Source organism: Pteronotus mesoamericanus, unplaced genomic scaffold (assembly GCF_021234165.1).
Source record: "Pteronotus mesoamericanus isolate MK-2021 breed Mesoamerican mustached bat unplaced genomic scaffold, CSHL_Meso_final contig_78, whole genome shotgun sequence".
NCBI lineage: Eukaryota > Metazoa > Chordata > Mammalia > Chiroptera > Mormoopidae > Pteronotus > Pteronotus mesoamericanus.
This window is the reverse complement of record NW_026555258.1, coordinates 16490467-16506990: the sequence shown is the minus strand read 5'-3', so window position 1 is coordinate 16506990 and position 16524 is coordinate 16490467. Positions and strand designations below refer to the sequence as shown.

Here is a 16524-nt window from a genome sequence, read left to right as displayed (position 1 = left end):
CATTGCATGGATATGCCACATTTTGTTCATCCACTTACCAGCTGATGAGCGTTTGAGGTGTTTCTTCTTCTTGGCTACCATTTATCTCTCTTTTTCTTCTATGTAGTACAGTATTAGTGATGTTTCTCCTTTGGGGGTTTTTTAATTTTTATTTTTCAATTACAGTTTATTTTCAATATTATTTTATATTGGTTCCAGATATACAGCATCGTGGTCAGACAATCATATACTTTACAAAGTGTTCCCCCTGATATTTCCAGTACCCACCTGACACTATACATGCTTATGCCGATATTATCGATTGCATTCCCTATGCTATAATTTACGTCCCTGTAACTATTTTGTAACTGCCAATCTGTACTTCTTTTAATCCTTTCACCTCTTTCACCCAGTCCCCCCGCAAACCCCTTCCCTCTGGAAACCGCCAGTCTTCTCTCTGTGTCTATGAGTCTGTCTCAATTTAGTTTGTTCATTTATTTTGTTCTTTAGATTCCACATATTAGTGAAATCATGTACCATTGTCTCTTTTAATCCTTGTACCACTCTTAGAACTCTATATTACTCTCCACTGATTGATTTTATAAATTATATTTTCTTAAAGCGTTGAAAATCACAAATCACCCCAAGAAATAATTGACTGGACTTAAAAATCCCAGAGACCAGTTAAGTGCTGATTCTTTTAACAGGAAAGGATAGTATAACTGGGTAGAGACTTCATTTCTTTAATATGACCTTTTCTCCTTTCTTTCCTTTTGATTCAAACTGGCCTCAGCCAGAACCCTGACTCACCAGCCTCTTTCTCCCTTGCATGTCCACTCCCTTAATCATTAAGCCCTCAGGACAAGGTCGTTCTGGTCGATATCAAATAATCTTAGGAACAAAGCCTCAAGTTCATTAACCACAGAGACAGTATTTCAGTTACACTAGAGATAATATCTAGGCCTAAGTTGTATTTCACCTCCGGGCCCAAAAAAGTGGCAATGAAGTGACATCTTGGCTGACATCAGGACCAGATGCACTAATCAATTACCCTCTGTCCTAGCACCAACCAATCAGTAGAGTCCACAACCCTGACCTCAACCCTAACTTCCTTAGTCACCATGATTAATGATTTTTTCCCTATATAACCCATCCCCTGGAAGCCATCGAGGAGCCAGGTCTTTGAGCATTAGCTCACCTGTGACTCAAGCAAGGGCACTTGTTAAAAATAAACCCTCATTTTCTCTGCTGCAAGCTCCTGTCTCACTGGGCTTTGTTGCACACGAACAAGTGGGCCCCTTTAGTCCGGTAACAATTGGAGTTTTAATTTTAGCCTCCTCTCCAACCCCATCCCTAACTTTAATTAAATGGAAACGTCCTGAGCCATGAATCCAGCACTTCCTTAAGCGCTGAGATATTTCCATGAAGAAAAGTTCTGGCATTATCTTCTGTTCTCAGAAGGTGGAGGACTCTTAAGAGTTCATCTGGTCCTTCCCACAGTCCACAAGATTCTAGCGGAAGAGCACAAAGGGATGTTTCACTTTGCAGCCCTGGCTAGATGCCAATATTCTGCAGGTTTGTAGGGGTCTAACTTTGGACAAGTTATCTAACCTCTCTGAGCTTCAGTTTGGTCACTACTAAGATCAACAACACTGCTTCAAAGCTGCTGTCAGGAGTAAGTTAAGTGTTTAGAACAGTGTCTGTCATGTTGTAAATCAACCATTGGCTTCCCTTGTCTTTCTTCCGGGTAGGGGATGGCTCTGTGCCACGTTGCCACGCCCCAATCCACGCATGCCGGTCCATAGCTCCCTAATCACCCTAGATTTCCCCCTCCCAGGCCCACGGCCATCCTGCACTATTCTTTCCTAGCCAACTTCTCATTCTTCTGATGCCACTTTAAATGCCACTTCCTTGGGATGGCCTTCACAGAGCCAAATCCTCCATAGTCTTTCTTAAAGTGGCCTGCATTTTTCCTTTATTACTTATCATGACTTGTAATTTTAATCTGCTTTTTTGCTCATCAACTGTGCGCCCCCACTTTGTCTTGCTCTGTGCTGTATCCTTCGCACCTACCCACAGTGCTCTAGGATCATAGCCGGCATTGAAGAAATACTATACTTAAGGATACGGGCCAAGCCTTTCCAGAACTCGGGTTCAGAAGAAAACGCTCTCCCCTTCCCCAAGTCACACAGATTAGTGTCCGACATGAGGCCGTCTCCATTACCAATCCAGACTCCTCCCCCAGAACCTGGCAAGAATTTTCCCAGCCTGCCCCCTAATGTATTTGAGTCCCAAGGAAAGTTCCAGAAAGGGGTGGAATAAAGCAGTGTTTAAAAAAGGGTAAAGTGATTTGCCTTGGCCCCCTCCTCGCTGGACCTTAACGTAACCATAGTGTAAGGTGAGGAATTATGGCAACAGTGACGTGGCAGGGCGGCGACAAGAGAACCAGCAAAGGGAGGGACCGCAGAGCTCGGGCCATGAGACCGGAAGAAGTGAAGACAAATTCTGCGCGGGCGCAGTCGAAAGGCGCAGGGGGGCGTAGGGGGGCGCCCAGGGGCGCAGGGGGGCGGGCGCTACCCTCCGCCCCGCCCCCTTCCGCCGAGTAACGGGACACCAAGGGCAGTCAGCTGACCCGGCGCTGCGGGTGTCACGTGAGGACCGGCCTAGGGCGCAGGCGCAGATCTTGGGCAGTTGGGCCACCTGAGCTGTGGGGCGATCCGGGGGTTTAGGCCGTGCTCCCAGGCTTTCGAGCCGCCGCCGCCATGGCCAGTCAGTCGCAGGGCATCCAGCAGCTGCTGCAGGCCGAGAAGCGGGCCGCCGAGAAGGTGTCCGAGGCCCGCAAGCGTGAGTTTGGGGTGGGCGGCCAGGCGTGGCTCGAGGCCCGGGAACGCGAGGCCTGGCCGCGGGCGGTGGTCGGTGGATGAGGCCCGAATCGCTGCGGGGTGAAGGGGTGGTTGCAGTCGCGGAAGGTGTGTGTTTCGAAACTGTCTGGATTTGAGGCTCTGGAAGGCTCTTAGGCCGATTGGAAGTTGCGGAGTGGGATGATAAGAGAGCGGGCGTGGAGAGAGACAACAGTGGGTGGGCGTCTTTCTTGGTGTCTGGGAGGCGAGTAAAATGGGTTATCCAAATGGAATAAATGGTCTTTCTCCCTCCCACTTACTCCTTTGAGTGCTCCGTCTCAGTGAAAGGGGCCACCGTCCACACAGTTGCTCCGTCTGGAAACACAGAGCCCTCCTTGCCACGTCTGTGCCTTTCGCCACCTTTAGTCAGCGTTCAAGGTTTCTATATCTTGTCACGTTTACCCCGTTCATACTGCCAGCATCTCAAGTTCTCTGAGGCTCTTAGAGCAGACTAAATCGTTGAGACACTAAATGTTTTTTAAAACTGTGGCTAATAGGTGCCAAGCGGGGTGTCCGATGTGTCTATGGCCTCCGTCATCGTGGTATTTAGAATCCCAGTGAAGGAAGCAGATATGGGATAGGCTAATTGCAGGTGGGGTGAGAGCTAGAATTGAGAAATGCGAGGTTGCTAAAGAATGTAACAGGTAGGTGTAATCCAGATTGACGAGAAGTTCCTCTCTTCCTGTCCGTTCTTACTGCAGTTAGTCATCCATCTAAAATATAAATATGGCTTTCCCACCATCTTTACAGCCGACAAACGTTTATTGCCTGCGGAATAGAGCCCAAATTCCTTATTAGGGTCGTGGAGGCACTTTTGGATCAGTCTCTTGCTTTTTTTCCCTAATGTCTCAGATGCTCTCCTCCAGGTTGCTGAACCACTCTGATTCCTCAAAGGCACCTTCTTTAATTTCCCTGCAAGCCTTTGCATAGCTGTTCGCTCTAATTCCAAGAGGTTTTTCTCGGTTTCCTTTGTTCTCTAACTCTTGATCTTCCTTGAAATCTCAAAACTGAGGCAGCAGTGCTTGAAGACTTTCTGGACTTTGCCCTCACCCCTCAGACTAGGCTAGGGGTCCTTCCCAGGAGCTTATTTCTGTCATCGCAGTGCAATAACCTGTGTCACTCAACGACTCAACTTCTGGAGATTAGGGACTGTGTCTTATTTATGTATTCAGTTCCCCGTCTGGTGAGATAGATATTGCTATACCTATTTTACAGGTGGGAAAAATGAGGCACAGAGAGAAATGATTTGACCATATATCCTGGGAAGCAGCATAGCTAGGTTTAGAGGCCTCCTTTCTTGTGCAAGGATAAAACACTAAGAAATACTCACCTTAGTAATTCCTTGGTGTTTCTCTTAGTCAAAGACTTACACTGTTATACCCAAGTACATGGTCTTGTACTTTCAATTAGGGGTTGTGTGATACCCTGTATTTCATAGGAAAAGCTTTCTTTGAGGAAGCTGGAGGTGGGAACAAGCCTTTTAGTCTTGCTCTGGTGACTGGAAAGTTCTGTGTTCTTCACAGAATATTTCTGATTATGCCCTTGATACAGTATTTCCAGAATGCCTTATCACAGTTAGTCCTGTGGTGGCTCATCAGTAACAAGTTGTATTGTTGGGCAGCATGTGAGAATATTTGGGGGAAGTGGAGGAACAAAATCTTGGACTGTGGTAAGAATAATTCTGAGTGCTTTGGAGCAATGGGTCATGTTTTACATCTTTCTTTATCCCGTCAAATTTGTGCAGGTGCTTGTTTATCTCAATAGCTTCATCATTACTGAATTAATTTGTCTTAATGGAGTTTATGGCATATGTAATACACATCTTAGAAGTTGCAATAACCAGGAATAGGAGTATTGAGAGGAACTACAATTTCAAAAAATTTTTGCCTTTCTTGATCTGTAATTATAATTGGCTTGCCCAGTTAGGAACTGGTAAGAGCAATACGTGATGTGGTAAAATGCTTCAGCCCAAATTTTTCATGAAATCTTTGCTTTGAGCCATAATTTAAAAAAAAATTATGTTACAGTTTATTTCATTGGAGTGAAACCTAACACTAGTTCCCTTATGTAAGGCCCATGAAAAACAAGACTGAAAAGAAATATAATTTCCTCTTCATGTATTTATTTTTAGTTTTCAGAGAAGCCTATTGAAATTGAACGTTGAAGATGTTTGCTGAGAGGAAGAGAATGTATTATCTTAAGGGATTAATTCAGGGAGCCATGGGAGCTGGGAATGATCAGGAGAGTGGTATTGTGAAATTATGTGGCGCTCCTGCATAATGTCTGGGCCATAAGTGTTAATTTGTAGATTGTTGATTTGGAAAAGATCTTTGGCTCTGAAATACGGCTTTGAATATAGCTGATGAGGAGGCTAGCTTGCAGAGCTGGGGTACAGGGTGGTTTGGGCAGAGGACAGCAGTGGGCCCCGAGGAGTGTGGAGTAAATGCATACCTGCACAGTCTTTGGATGCTTAGAGAGAGGTCTGTTGAATGTTTCAGACTTTGCTTCATGCACTGCTGTTGTACTGAGGTCATTAGGGTCCAAGATTCATTCTTAATCAGGAGGCAGAAGGTTGAATTTAATTTCATTCATCCACATGGGTTGAGTGGGATTTGGACAGTTGATATTCAATGATGTATAGTAAAGCTTAGTTTCAGATGCAGGATGTTTTTTCTCTGAATTAAAGAAATGCTCAGATTGATCACCTAGGATCTTTTTTCCTTCTCTGTGGGTGTCTGAAAAGTCTGATTAGTGGGCAGAGAATTGTATCTGTTGGTTGGGCATAGGGTCTGCTTTTATACAGGCTCTGATACAACCTAGAGGATTTTTCCAGCTGTGTATTAAACCAGTGTTTTCTAGAAATCAGACCACCTGTGTCTCCTCGCCTCTCAGATGCTATGCAGTCTTACTATGCACTGCTCTCCATTCAGGATTCCTTCCCAGTACCACTTTCATTACTTAGATCCTTGTGCACAGACATGGCTTTTAGTTTTCAATATTACATCATCTGTGTCATTAGAGTTCAGGTTGATGTCCCTTGGGAGCGTATTAGTCTCCTTGCTAAGCTTCTCAGCAGGGCTCCAGTAATAATCGACATAATTAGGTGTTTACTTCTTGGGAAGAGGAAGAGTTCCTTGGATGGCTAATGCTACCCGTTTGATGTTGGTTCTCAGTAGTTGAGATAGCAAGAATATTCTGACACATTCCAAGATTATTTTCCATCATTTTTACAGTCTGTAGTTTTGGAAGGCAGTCCTTTTTAACTAGTCACTTTCTAGTTAAATAAAGCTTTTAGGGGGCAGGAACCTGTGTGTAATATTACTTAGCTCTGAAGTCTCTCTGCTGCCTGTGCATGTCTCTTGGGACTGTATCTTAAAACCTTTAAAATTTACATTAGAATTTACTGTCTTAGTCTCCGCTTCCTCCTCTTGTCTTTTAACCACTTCCTGGTGTGGCTTTCTTTTGAAAACAGGAAAGAACCGGAGGCTGAAGCAGGCCAAAGAAGAGGCTCAAGCTGAAATTGAGCAGTACCGCCTGCAGAGGGAGAAGGAGTTCAAGGCCAAGGAAGCAGCGGTGGGCCCTGTTTATTTTCCTTACTGCTTTAGTTTCTCAAGTCTCCTCTCTTCTCCTCTTCCCTCCGGGCTCTCAAAATACCCAGCATAGCTTGGTAGTTCTCATTCTGGTTGAATTTTAAAATTGTGTTTATTGTATGTTTTATTGGCTACTCAGGCCAGATCTCTTCGGGTTATCAATTTTTAAATAACAGTGACCTAGTCTTCACTTATTCAGTCATGTACCAAATCTCGTTAAACATTTAACATGTGCCAGGTCCTGGGCCAAATGCTAAGGGGTGAGCTGTAAAGAGAAATAGACACGGTCCTTGCCTGCATGGAGCTTAGTTTACAGGCTGGTGGTCAAGGAGACACAGTAATGAAATGCAAGTCCTGTAAACCTGCAGCTGTGAAAAGTGTGGGAGGGGTACACAAATCACAGGGAGCTCCACTTCAGTGTAGAGAAAGAACATACCAGTAGTATAGGCTGGATGACCATGCACTAGACGTATGCGATAATAGTATAAAAACATCACAGAGAGTGCAAAGGAAGCTAGGAAGATTCTGGAAGGGGGAAAAGATGGAGAAGGGCTTCACAGAGAAAAGAACTTCTTATTAGGACTCTTGGATATGAGTAACTGAAAAACAGTTTAAGCTGGTTTAAACAAAATGGGATTAATTAAAAACCCAGATGAAAGGCTAACTTGATTTTGATCCAGAAGCTTAAGTAGTAATCTGAGGATGCTGTTTTCACCTCTCAACTCTGTCTTTGGCTTTGTGGGCCTCATTCTCAAGCTCTATGTTGTGGCCTCTGCTGGTTCCGGGGACACATGCCTCCCCCTTAGCAGCAGGTAGCAAAAATTTCACCCATCTTTGCGATGACAGTGTTATTAAAATGTTTCTCTGACCCTTAAATGGGGGCACATTGGTGCTGCTGTAAGTTGTCAGGCTGCCCACAGAACAGTGCAGAAATACTCTTGTTGGGGTATCTCACCGTGTTTTTACATCTCTGCTACAGTTGCCCATCGAGGCAGTATTGGTATCGTGCTATAAGCATGAGCTTTCAGTTTTTCTAGCAGTGTTCAATTGTAACTTCTTCAGTTGTGAGTACTGAGGCTTAGTATATAGTTTACTCTTGTAGAATAGGGCTGGTGGGGCGCGCTCCCCAGCCCCCTGCCAAATCGGGGTTATGGACTGTCAAAAAATATGACTTAGCAGCTGAGCTAACCATTATGAAACGCCTCGGGGTATTCCTGTAAAATGAACAGTGATAGTATAGCGTGAAGAGCCCTAGGTCTGAATCTTAACATGTTCACCCTGACCTCTTTAAGCGTTGGTTTCCTTACCTGTGGAAAGGGGCGTGATAGCCTCCTCATAGGTTATGGGGGAACAGGTAACATGAGAGAATGCTTTGCAAACTCGTCTTACACAAATAGAAAGGGATATAGTTAGTAACATATGTTAACGTATGTAGTGAGATGAGAACAGGTTAGGCAATATAAAGGGTCAGACACAAAGAAGTTGCGTCTATAAGAACCTGATAGGTCACATTCTAAAAATGTAGGTGCAGCAGTCAGCAAAAAGGCAGCCATGTCCTGGCTGGTCTCAGTTGGAGTGTCAACCCGTAAATCGAAAAGTTTCCATTTCAATTCCTGGTCAGGGCCTGTGCCTAGATTGTGGGTTCAGTCCCTTCTCTCTAAAATCAGTGAGATAATGTCCTTGGGTGAGGATTAAAAAGAACAAAGGAATATAGCCATACTGGGAAGGCAGTAGAAGGTAAAAGAAACCTCAACGGTCAGTGTTTGTTAAATTGTGAATGGAGACTGAAGAGGTAAGACAGTAAAACATTTAAACAATTAAACAGGGCAGCAATGAGAAGTTAGTTCTTCTCCCACCCAGACCTGTAGTTCTCCTCAAAGACAGTCACTGTTAGTGGTGTCGTGTGTGTTCTAGAATATTTATATTTGAAAGAACAGATGTTATATATTCATAATACTGGTGAGTCTACTGCTGAACTTAATAGCTAAAACATTAACCAGTAGTGGTGAAACTATATATTCCTTCTATATTTTATCCCTCTTGTGCCTTTGTTAAACACAAAAAATAATAAACCAATTTTTTAAGAGCTTTTTTAGAAAAGAAAACACACTGATACCACTCTGTACCTTGTGTTTTTCTCCTTAAACACTGCATATTTTACAGTTCATTCCGTCTGACTATACACATTTACCTTATCTGCCGAAATGGCTAAAGTGCATTCTGTAGTGTGGATGCACTGTCATTTGTTTAACCAGGCTTCAGTCCTTGGGCCTTTAGGTTTCTCCCAGTCTTTGGTTAAGGCTATACATTATTAGACTCTAGAGAGATGTCAATGTATCGCTCTTGGGATAATTTTTCCTAGCAGTGGAAATGCTGTGTGGTCTACTTTTTGATGTTTTAAGGTTGGCCACCAAGTGATGGCATCAATTTTTCCTCCGACTGACTCTGGGAATGCCAGCTTCCCACATGCTGTTCAGTCTTGAGGCTCCATTGCCTACCGCTGATTGTTTACTTTCGTGGATGAGACCAGGTTTCTCCACAAGTACTGAAGTTGCTTACCAAATGTTGTTGTGGGCCGACCGGCGTGTCATCCTGACATTCCCTGTGTGTCTTCACTCCCTGACCTCAGGCTCTGGGATCCCACGGCAGCTGCAGCACTGAAGTGGAGAAGGACACCCAGGAGAAGATGAGCATCCTCCAGACCTACTTCCGGCAGAACAGAGATGAAGTCCTGGATAACCTGTTGACCCTTGTCTGTGACATCCGGCCAGAAATCCATGAAAACTACCGCATAAATGGATAGAAGAAGAAAGAGCACCTGTTCCATGGATGGGCATTTTAGATGCCTCTATGGAATAGGAAGCTTTTGCAAAGCTTGAGTTATATTCTTGTGGAAAGGCATTAAATTATTTCTGTATATTACATAGTAGGTCCTTTTACTTTTTGAGAACAGCAAGTCTAGTTTCTTTATACAAACTTAGAGCTTATCTAAAGACTTCATCTTTTTACTTCATATTTCTTAGATATTTAATGGGTTTACATTATCTTTTTCCCTATGCCTTTTAGCTCAAGCAACATATATATATGAGACAATACTAATTTTTTCTTTCTTAGATATAGTAAGAAACCCTTTATTTTTTTTTTTTTTTTATTTTTAAGAAAGAAAGGGATTAAATATTTTTTTTTCCCTACAGCTTTCTTGAAGGTCAGGGGCTTTATCTATGAAAAAGTAGTAAGTAGTTGTTTGTTACCTGTGTAAAGCAGCAACCAGCCTTAAAATAGGCTTTTCTGGCTAAGGTTAGAACAATAAGTACTAGTATAATTGTCGGAGCTGCTTTTAGTATCTCTTAATCAAAATTACTAGATGATAGAATTTAAGAACTGTTACATGTTATTACTTGGTGTACTGATAATCATTTAAAAGTAAAGACTCTTTGTCATGCAATTTTCCTCCCTGGTTCATCCTTTTTGGTAATGCAAAATGTGCTTTGACCCAGATGTTCCGCACAGTTTCCCTGAGGAAATTAAATTAGCATGGGTATTACACACACATTCCCATACACACTTAGAAAAACATTCTTGGTCTGCATCTTAGAAGGAAGGAAAGAAACACTTGTGACTTGACCCAACAACTATTTTTGAAAAACAGCAAGCAAACTAGTAAGTCAGCAGTTTGCCTTCTCTCTTGAGCACCCTTTACTGAGGCAGCCTTGGGCAAGTTAAGCAAGCATATTTCTTTACTGGTTGGGTAAATGATATGTGTAATACCTACAGGAACTTCACCCTAGCACTTGTGAGTTGAATACCACATAACTCTCTATTAGTTTAAAATCTTATAGCTGCAAAGTAATTTCTGTTAGGAACAGTTGAAAGAGAACATTGTGCCATTTCCTTGCTTGTTCTGAAGCAGTGCAAGATACTTGAATGGCCTTTAAAATATTTCATATGACTCAGGATTGGTTAATCTCAGGTCACTTCTGTCTCCAGTTACTGTTCCTTTTTTAGGAGAATTCTTCAAGGGAGTTTTCTGTATGAGCTTTTCCTGTGTTACTATCAAGGCACTCCAATCAGCACTTGCCCTCCATTGAAACCGCTTGTCCAGGTTGGCAGTAACAACCAGCCTGAGAGGTCCAGACCTCTTCCTACTGTATCTTCAGTACTGTTTGATGGGACTGGCTGCTCCTTTTTGAACCACTTTCTTAGCTTCTGCGGCCATGTTGTACCTTGCTTCTCTGATTCCTCCCCTTTCCCCAAGGATTTGTTCCTGGACTGCTCCACACTGGTTTCCTTGCTGAGAGACCATCTACATCTTCTGGTTTTAAGTAACATCTATATTAAAGACCCAAAATTACATTTTCAACTTACCTTTCCTAAACTGTAGAGTTCTCAAATCACTTGATATTTTGACTTGGATCTCTAATAAGCATCTCCATCTTAATGTGTCCCAGGCTCTACCCAGCTTTGTTAGGGTTTACTCTTGGTACGTGTAGCAGCTCCAAGCCTCGACCCACCACAGCTACAGAGTTCTCAAACTCGAGGACCGCAGAGAGGCGCCACCTGCATTCACTGGCTCAGACCCAGTGTCTTTAACCTGGTTGCCACCAGTATTTGCATCATGGATGTATAGAGTTGAACTTGTGTAACTGTGTCACTTTCAGCCAACCAGCCAAATGTTGGTAGTCACAGAATCAACAGAGGGAATTTTTCCAAAAGTGATTTCGGGTCAGTCCAGTAAAAGATCTGAAAAGCAAAGAGTTTGGTGACTGGCAAGAGGAACCCAGAAAATTTAAAAGTGAATGTGAAGTGAGTTTAGTGGAGAAACACTCGGCTGTGAAGGAAGGGGGAGAGATGCAGGAGTGGTTGATGGAGGAGGTGGCTTGAGGGGAGAATGTGATTAGGTAAATGCTGACGGGGAAGGCAATAAGGGGGAGGCTGGAAGAGTTCGGGGTGGCGTGAGATCCAGGGCGCAGGTGATGGGATTTGTGCCGTAGTCGTCAACCTCGATTGCACCCAGGGGAAAAGTGGGTGCTCAGGCCCCTGCCCGGCCAGCTGAATCCATCTCAGGGAATGGGGCCAAGACGGAGATAGTTCAAAAGCTCCCCTTGAGGAGGGGCTTCCACTGTGGTCTGAGGAGGAATTAGCATCTAAGAGTTTCTGACCACTAAGGCATGTACACTGGGTTATGGTGAAGGGAATGAATCCCAAGAGAACACATGCAGAGCAGTGTGTGTGGTTTGTTACCATTGAGCAGGTAAAAAAGACACACAATTGCCTATACTTCAGTGTGCAGAATACAGCGGGAGGACATAAACTGGGGTGACAGTGACTATCTTGGGACATAGTCTGGGCTACAATAGGAGGGTTTCTTTTTGGACACTTAATCTACCGGGATGTTCAGCAGGGTCCCTGCCCTCTACTCACTAGATGCCGTAAGTACCCCTTCAGTTGTGACAACCAAATAATGTCTCTAGATACTATCAGATGCCCCCTGGGGCCACAAACTACCCCCAGTTGAGAACCACTGTTCAACAGCAACAACAGTTAAAGCACCATCCACAATCCCTGGGACACTGTAGGCACTGAGCAAATGTTTCTTAATTTTCTAAAATTTGCTGCTTGTTTTCCCAATCCAGTCATCCTTGATTGCAGGTTTCCACATCTTCAATAAAAGCTGTCATTGGTCAGGATAGGCTATGCTCTGAAATCTCAGTGGCTGAATACAAAAACGATTTATTTCTTAACCATGTTCAATACAAGCTGGGTGACTCAGTGATTCAGATAACTCCTCCTTTGTGGCTCTACCATCATAGCCCATGGGTTTCCACAAATTGCAGAAGTGGGAGAAGAAGTTGGCAAACATGCACCAGCCCTTGCACCCTTCACCCCTGAAGTGGCACAACACTTGCCCTCAGCCTATTGACCGGCATGGGTCATGTGATCCAACTTAACTGCTTAGGAAGCTGAGAAATTGGAGAGTGCAAAGTTATCTGCTACAATGGCTAACTAGCTTTCTCCATGCCACCTGGTGTTCTGGGAACTTTTGCATTTATATTAACTAATCGTCACAACACCTTTTTGTTATGGAATACGAGTCAGAGAGGTTAAAGAACCAGCCCACAGATGTGCCATGCTACAGCCAAGATTTGGCCTGGTGGTCAGACTTAGTGACAACTTTCCCCTCCCACATGGCTAGACTGATCGCTCCTCTGGCAGTTCCATGTGCTGTGAACCTGCTGTCTAGAGAGAAAGATGCCCCCAAATTGCCCATTACAAACACACAAACTGTCCTACTTCATGCCATTGGCGCAGCGCTATTCAAGTTCTTGAAAGAAGCATAAGAAATCTGACCCTGTGTGTAACATTTTACACGAGTTTCCTGAAGATTTACCACTTCCACATTCTGGGTGGGAAAAAAGCAAAAAACCTTGAAGCTCTGAAAGATGAAGCAACTTGTCGGAGGCCATGCAGTGACTCTCTGCATGCTTCTAGCGAGGAAGGCCAAGCACGTGCCAGGCACTTGATGTGAATCTCTGACAGCCCTGCGCTGTGATCCCACTTCTGTAGATGGGGAGGCCGAGGCCCAAGGCCTTATAGAATGTTCAAGGTCTCAGAGCAAGGACGTGACAGCTGGAATTCAGTCCATCAGACCCTCGTGAGGACTGGAAAAGTAAATCCGTGTGCTTTTTTCCGCAGACTCCGGTGGGTGGAGCACTGAATGACGGTTCCAGAAGTCAAGGAAAGCTGTTCGGAGGGAAGGACCTGTTCTGATGAGTCTTGCAAGCCCCACATTTTTCACCCTTTTAAATTTTTTTCTCTCCTTCGGGCACAATCTGGCAGATCTCAGGTCAGGAGTGTCCTCCTGTCAGCTGATCTCACATCATTTCGGTGGCTCTGAAATGATGGAAAAAGCCTCTGCACAGGCAGGCAGTTTGAGCCCCGCTCCCCAACTCCCACCCCTTCCTCTACAAGTAAGCAGGTCTTAAGAGGCAGGAGAGGTACATTTTTTTATTGAAAGATGGGGAGAGGAAGCTGTCAGATCATGTCAGCATCTATTTTCTCTGGCTTTAAAACATTCGAAATGACACTGACCAGCTCCTGGGCCAAGTGTGAATTCAAGGCCGTAGCTCACAGTGTTTGGGTGGATGATTGATGGGGGTCGGTGAGTTAGGAGGGTCAGGGAACAGACAATAGTCCCTGTCCCCCTTTTCTATTAGAAAATAACTTGCAGCATTCTAGAACAGAGGGAAGCTGTTGAAGATAAGATTGGGGGAAGCTAGGCTAGTCATTCTGAAGGCATCATGGCGTTGTCTACTAGTGTCTCGTGGGGTTTTTAAAGATGAAAAGACGGGAGAGTCTAGCTCTCTAGTTAAAAGCTCAATTACCTTTTAATTGCTCTTCCCTCCTCTCCCAGCCAGATGTTAGTGCTCTGTCTTCGGGCCCTGCCCCATTTTATTCTCTTTGTACCTGTCTGTGGCTCTTGCCTTCCTGCGCATAGTATGGAAATAGATCCTTGACATTTCAGAGGGTTATTTGTCGCACTGATGGGAATCCAGAGTATTTCTTCTGGTTTTTGACCCAGTTTCCTGACAAATAGCATGTGATTTGTCTTACTCCCTGCACATTCATAACAAGGATAAGCTGTGTGCTTAGTCCCAAGTTCTCGCGCGTGTATCTTGTAGTGGGGTACTAATTGCACGATGTGACTTCCAGCATTTGGAATCAATTTAATGCAGCCATTAGCACTGGAGCATTCCGCAGGGGATGCTTTTGGAAAAAGTTTTAAAGATAACTCTTTCTGACTTCCAGCCTGAATCGCTATAGCAGTTTGCTCAGTTGGTTTGGGCCATGGCAACGTTTCAAGCAACGTGTTTTAAGAGTTAGAAAGTCAATGAATCCATCACTGGCAGACCAGTTCCAAAAGACAAGATTTCATTTTTGATCTTTGCTTTTCCTTTACTCATCCAGCGGTTCTGAGGCTCTCCCCTGCGCCATCAGCTGCCACGCTTGAAGTTTTAGCCAGGCTGGGAAGAATTTCATTCCTTCTTACTTCATCCAAAGTTGCCAGATAGTTGGCAGGTGGCCCTCAGACATGGATCTGTAACCCTTATAAACACAGCAGGACAGATGGTGCAACTGCTGAGTAAGGGTGGCTTTGGCCGGGGCTTGTGATTATAATCATGCATTGCTTAGTGACGGGGATATGTTCTGAGAAATTTGTCATCAGGTGATTTCGTTGTGTGAGCATCATAGGGTGCAATAGTATGCACTTACACAAACCTTAGATGATATAGCCCATTACACTCCTAGCCTCCATTATAATCTTTTGAGACCACCCTTGTATATGGCGTGCATGACTATTTGAATTTATCTATAGTGGAGACCTGATGATATCATTCATAGCTATTTATTTGTTGATTCAAATCATGTAACAAATACTGAGGACAGGGTTCTGGGGGACAGCTGTGAGCATGGGCAGAAACAGGCCTTTGCCCCATAGGTTTATTCTCGAGAAATGGGACACTGAGCAATGACCATACCATGTGCTAAGTGTGGCCATAGGTTAAGCAAGGGTAACAATGAGAACGGGGGACTGGCGTGGGCCCAGGACAGGAAAGGGCTCCCAGAAGAAGAGTCTTTCAGCTGAGACCTAAGAATGTCAGTAACGTGACGAGGTGGGGATGGAGTTTGGGGTTATCTTCCAGATGGTGACAGATGGCAACCACTGAGAACTGGGAGTGAAGGAGCATGGGGCAGAAGAAGGCCTGAGAGGTGTTCTGCATTCTTGGGGCTCAGGGCTTTTACATGTTGGGGGCCAGTGGGTAAAGATTACTACAGGGTAGATTGGTGGTGAGGAGGAGCTTGGGCCCCTCACATAGAGCCTTGTGAATCTATGGAAATAGCTTTACTGAAGTCTGCTTTCCAACGGACTTTCACTAGATTTCACTTACCTTTCTGCATTCTACGTGGAGCCCACGCTCCCTCATGCTACAGTGCCAGGCCTCGCCACGTTCCACAGTTCAGAGCAGCAAGGCATTATGCTGCCCCAGAAGAGCAGCTCACTTTTACTGAGCACTTTCTGCTAAGCACATCATTGTCTCCCTAATTCTTACAGGCTCTCAGTGTAGCGGATATTCTTTTCCTTTTCTTACAAATGAAGAAATTGAAGCTCAGAGAGGTGATCCGACCCGTGCAAGTTCGTGCACCAGAATGTGGTGGAGCCTGGTCAGCCAGTTCAAAGGCCCATGTCTTCTGTGCCTGCCTAGCAGAGGAGGCCGATGTGTCAACACGTAAGCCCATGCTGGCGGGGCAAGCAGTGAGAATGCAGAGTGAAGTCAGCCTGGCAGAGGGACAGGAGAGGCTATCAGCCTTCCTGGAGGAGGCTGGCCTTACTGGAGAGGCAGGATTTGGACAGATGGTGACGGGGCTGCAAGTATCAAAGGGTCCCTTTTAATATCTTCTCAGCAGTGAGTAAAACTCCAACATCTCGTGGGTCTCTTGCTGCCACCACCAACCCCCTCCCTGGCCAATAGTGTTTTGAGGAAATAGGCAAACTAAATAGGGATCTGCTGTATCTTGCACGGTGCTGCCCAGTATAATACCTGGCACTTAGCAGGTATTGTTGAACTTCACTTGCCTGGTGAATGAGGGCACTTGGGCAGTATCTGCGTCCAGGCTCTGCCGTCACTGCTTGCTGCCCCCAAGCACTCTTCCTGTGCCTCTGGCAGAGCGTGCGGCCCACTATGTCCTGTGCTCTCAGGGGCCCCAGCAAGTTGGCAGCACCCGTTGGAACTAAAAATGCATCTCCATTCTAACTCTGCTGTAGAAAGGCAGGCTATGGCTTGTACGCGGCATTGCGGCTATGACCATCCCAGCAAGGCCTGCGAGCTAGAGGGGCAACCCCCTCCCTCTGCTGGGGAGAGGGGCAAAGGAAACAGAGAGCCTTCCTACAATACATGGAGGTCTATGCACCCCTTAAAAAAGAAAGGGAGGCAGAGCCGGGTGTTCTGGCATGAAGTGAATACCAAAGAATTTTGTTGAATGAAAAAGTAGGGTGC

At 44.9% G+C, this 16524-nt stretch overlaps 1 protein-coding gene across 1 annotated transcript; it reads left to right on the top strand.

Moving 5' to 3' along the window:
- Positions 1-2624: 2624 nt before the first annotated feature.
- Positions 2625-9914, top strand: ATP6V1G1 (ATPase H+ transporting V1 subunit G1). Its single transcript, XM_054584490.1, has 3 exons — positions 2625-2823; positions 6352-6452; positions 9099-9914. The coding sequence occupies exons 1-3, from the start codon at positions 2742-2744 to the stop codon at positions 9270-9272; spliced, it is 357 nt and encodes a 118-aa protein (XP_054440465.1). The 5' UTR covers positions 2625-2741; the 3' UTR covers positions 9273-9914.
- The last annotated feature ends 6610 nt before the right edge of the window (positions 9915-16524 follow it).

Excerpts from the sequence above, each read along its gene's own strand:
- ATP6V1G1 (XM_054584490.1), top strand. The coding sequence starts at position 2,742 with ATGGCCAGTCAGTCGCAGGGCATCCAGCAGCTGCTGCAGGCCGAGAAG. Across the intron at positions 2,824-6,351 it reads GGTGTCCGAGGCCCGCAAGC|GAAAGAACCGGAGGCTGAAG; the intron begins GTGAGTTTGGGG and ends TTTTGAAAACAG. Across the intron at positions 6,453-9,098 it reads TCAAGGCCAAGGAAGCAGCG|GCTCTGGGATCCCACGGCAG; the intron begins GTGGGCCCTGTT and ends CCCTGACCTCAG.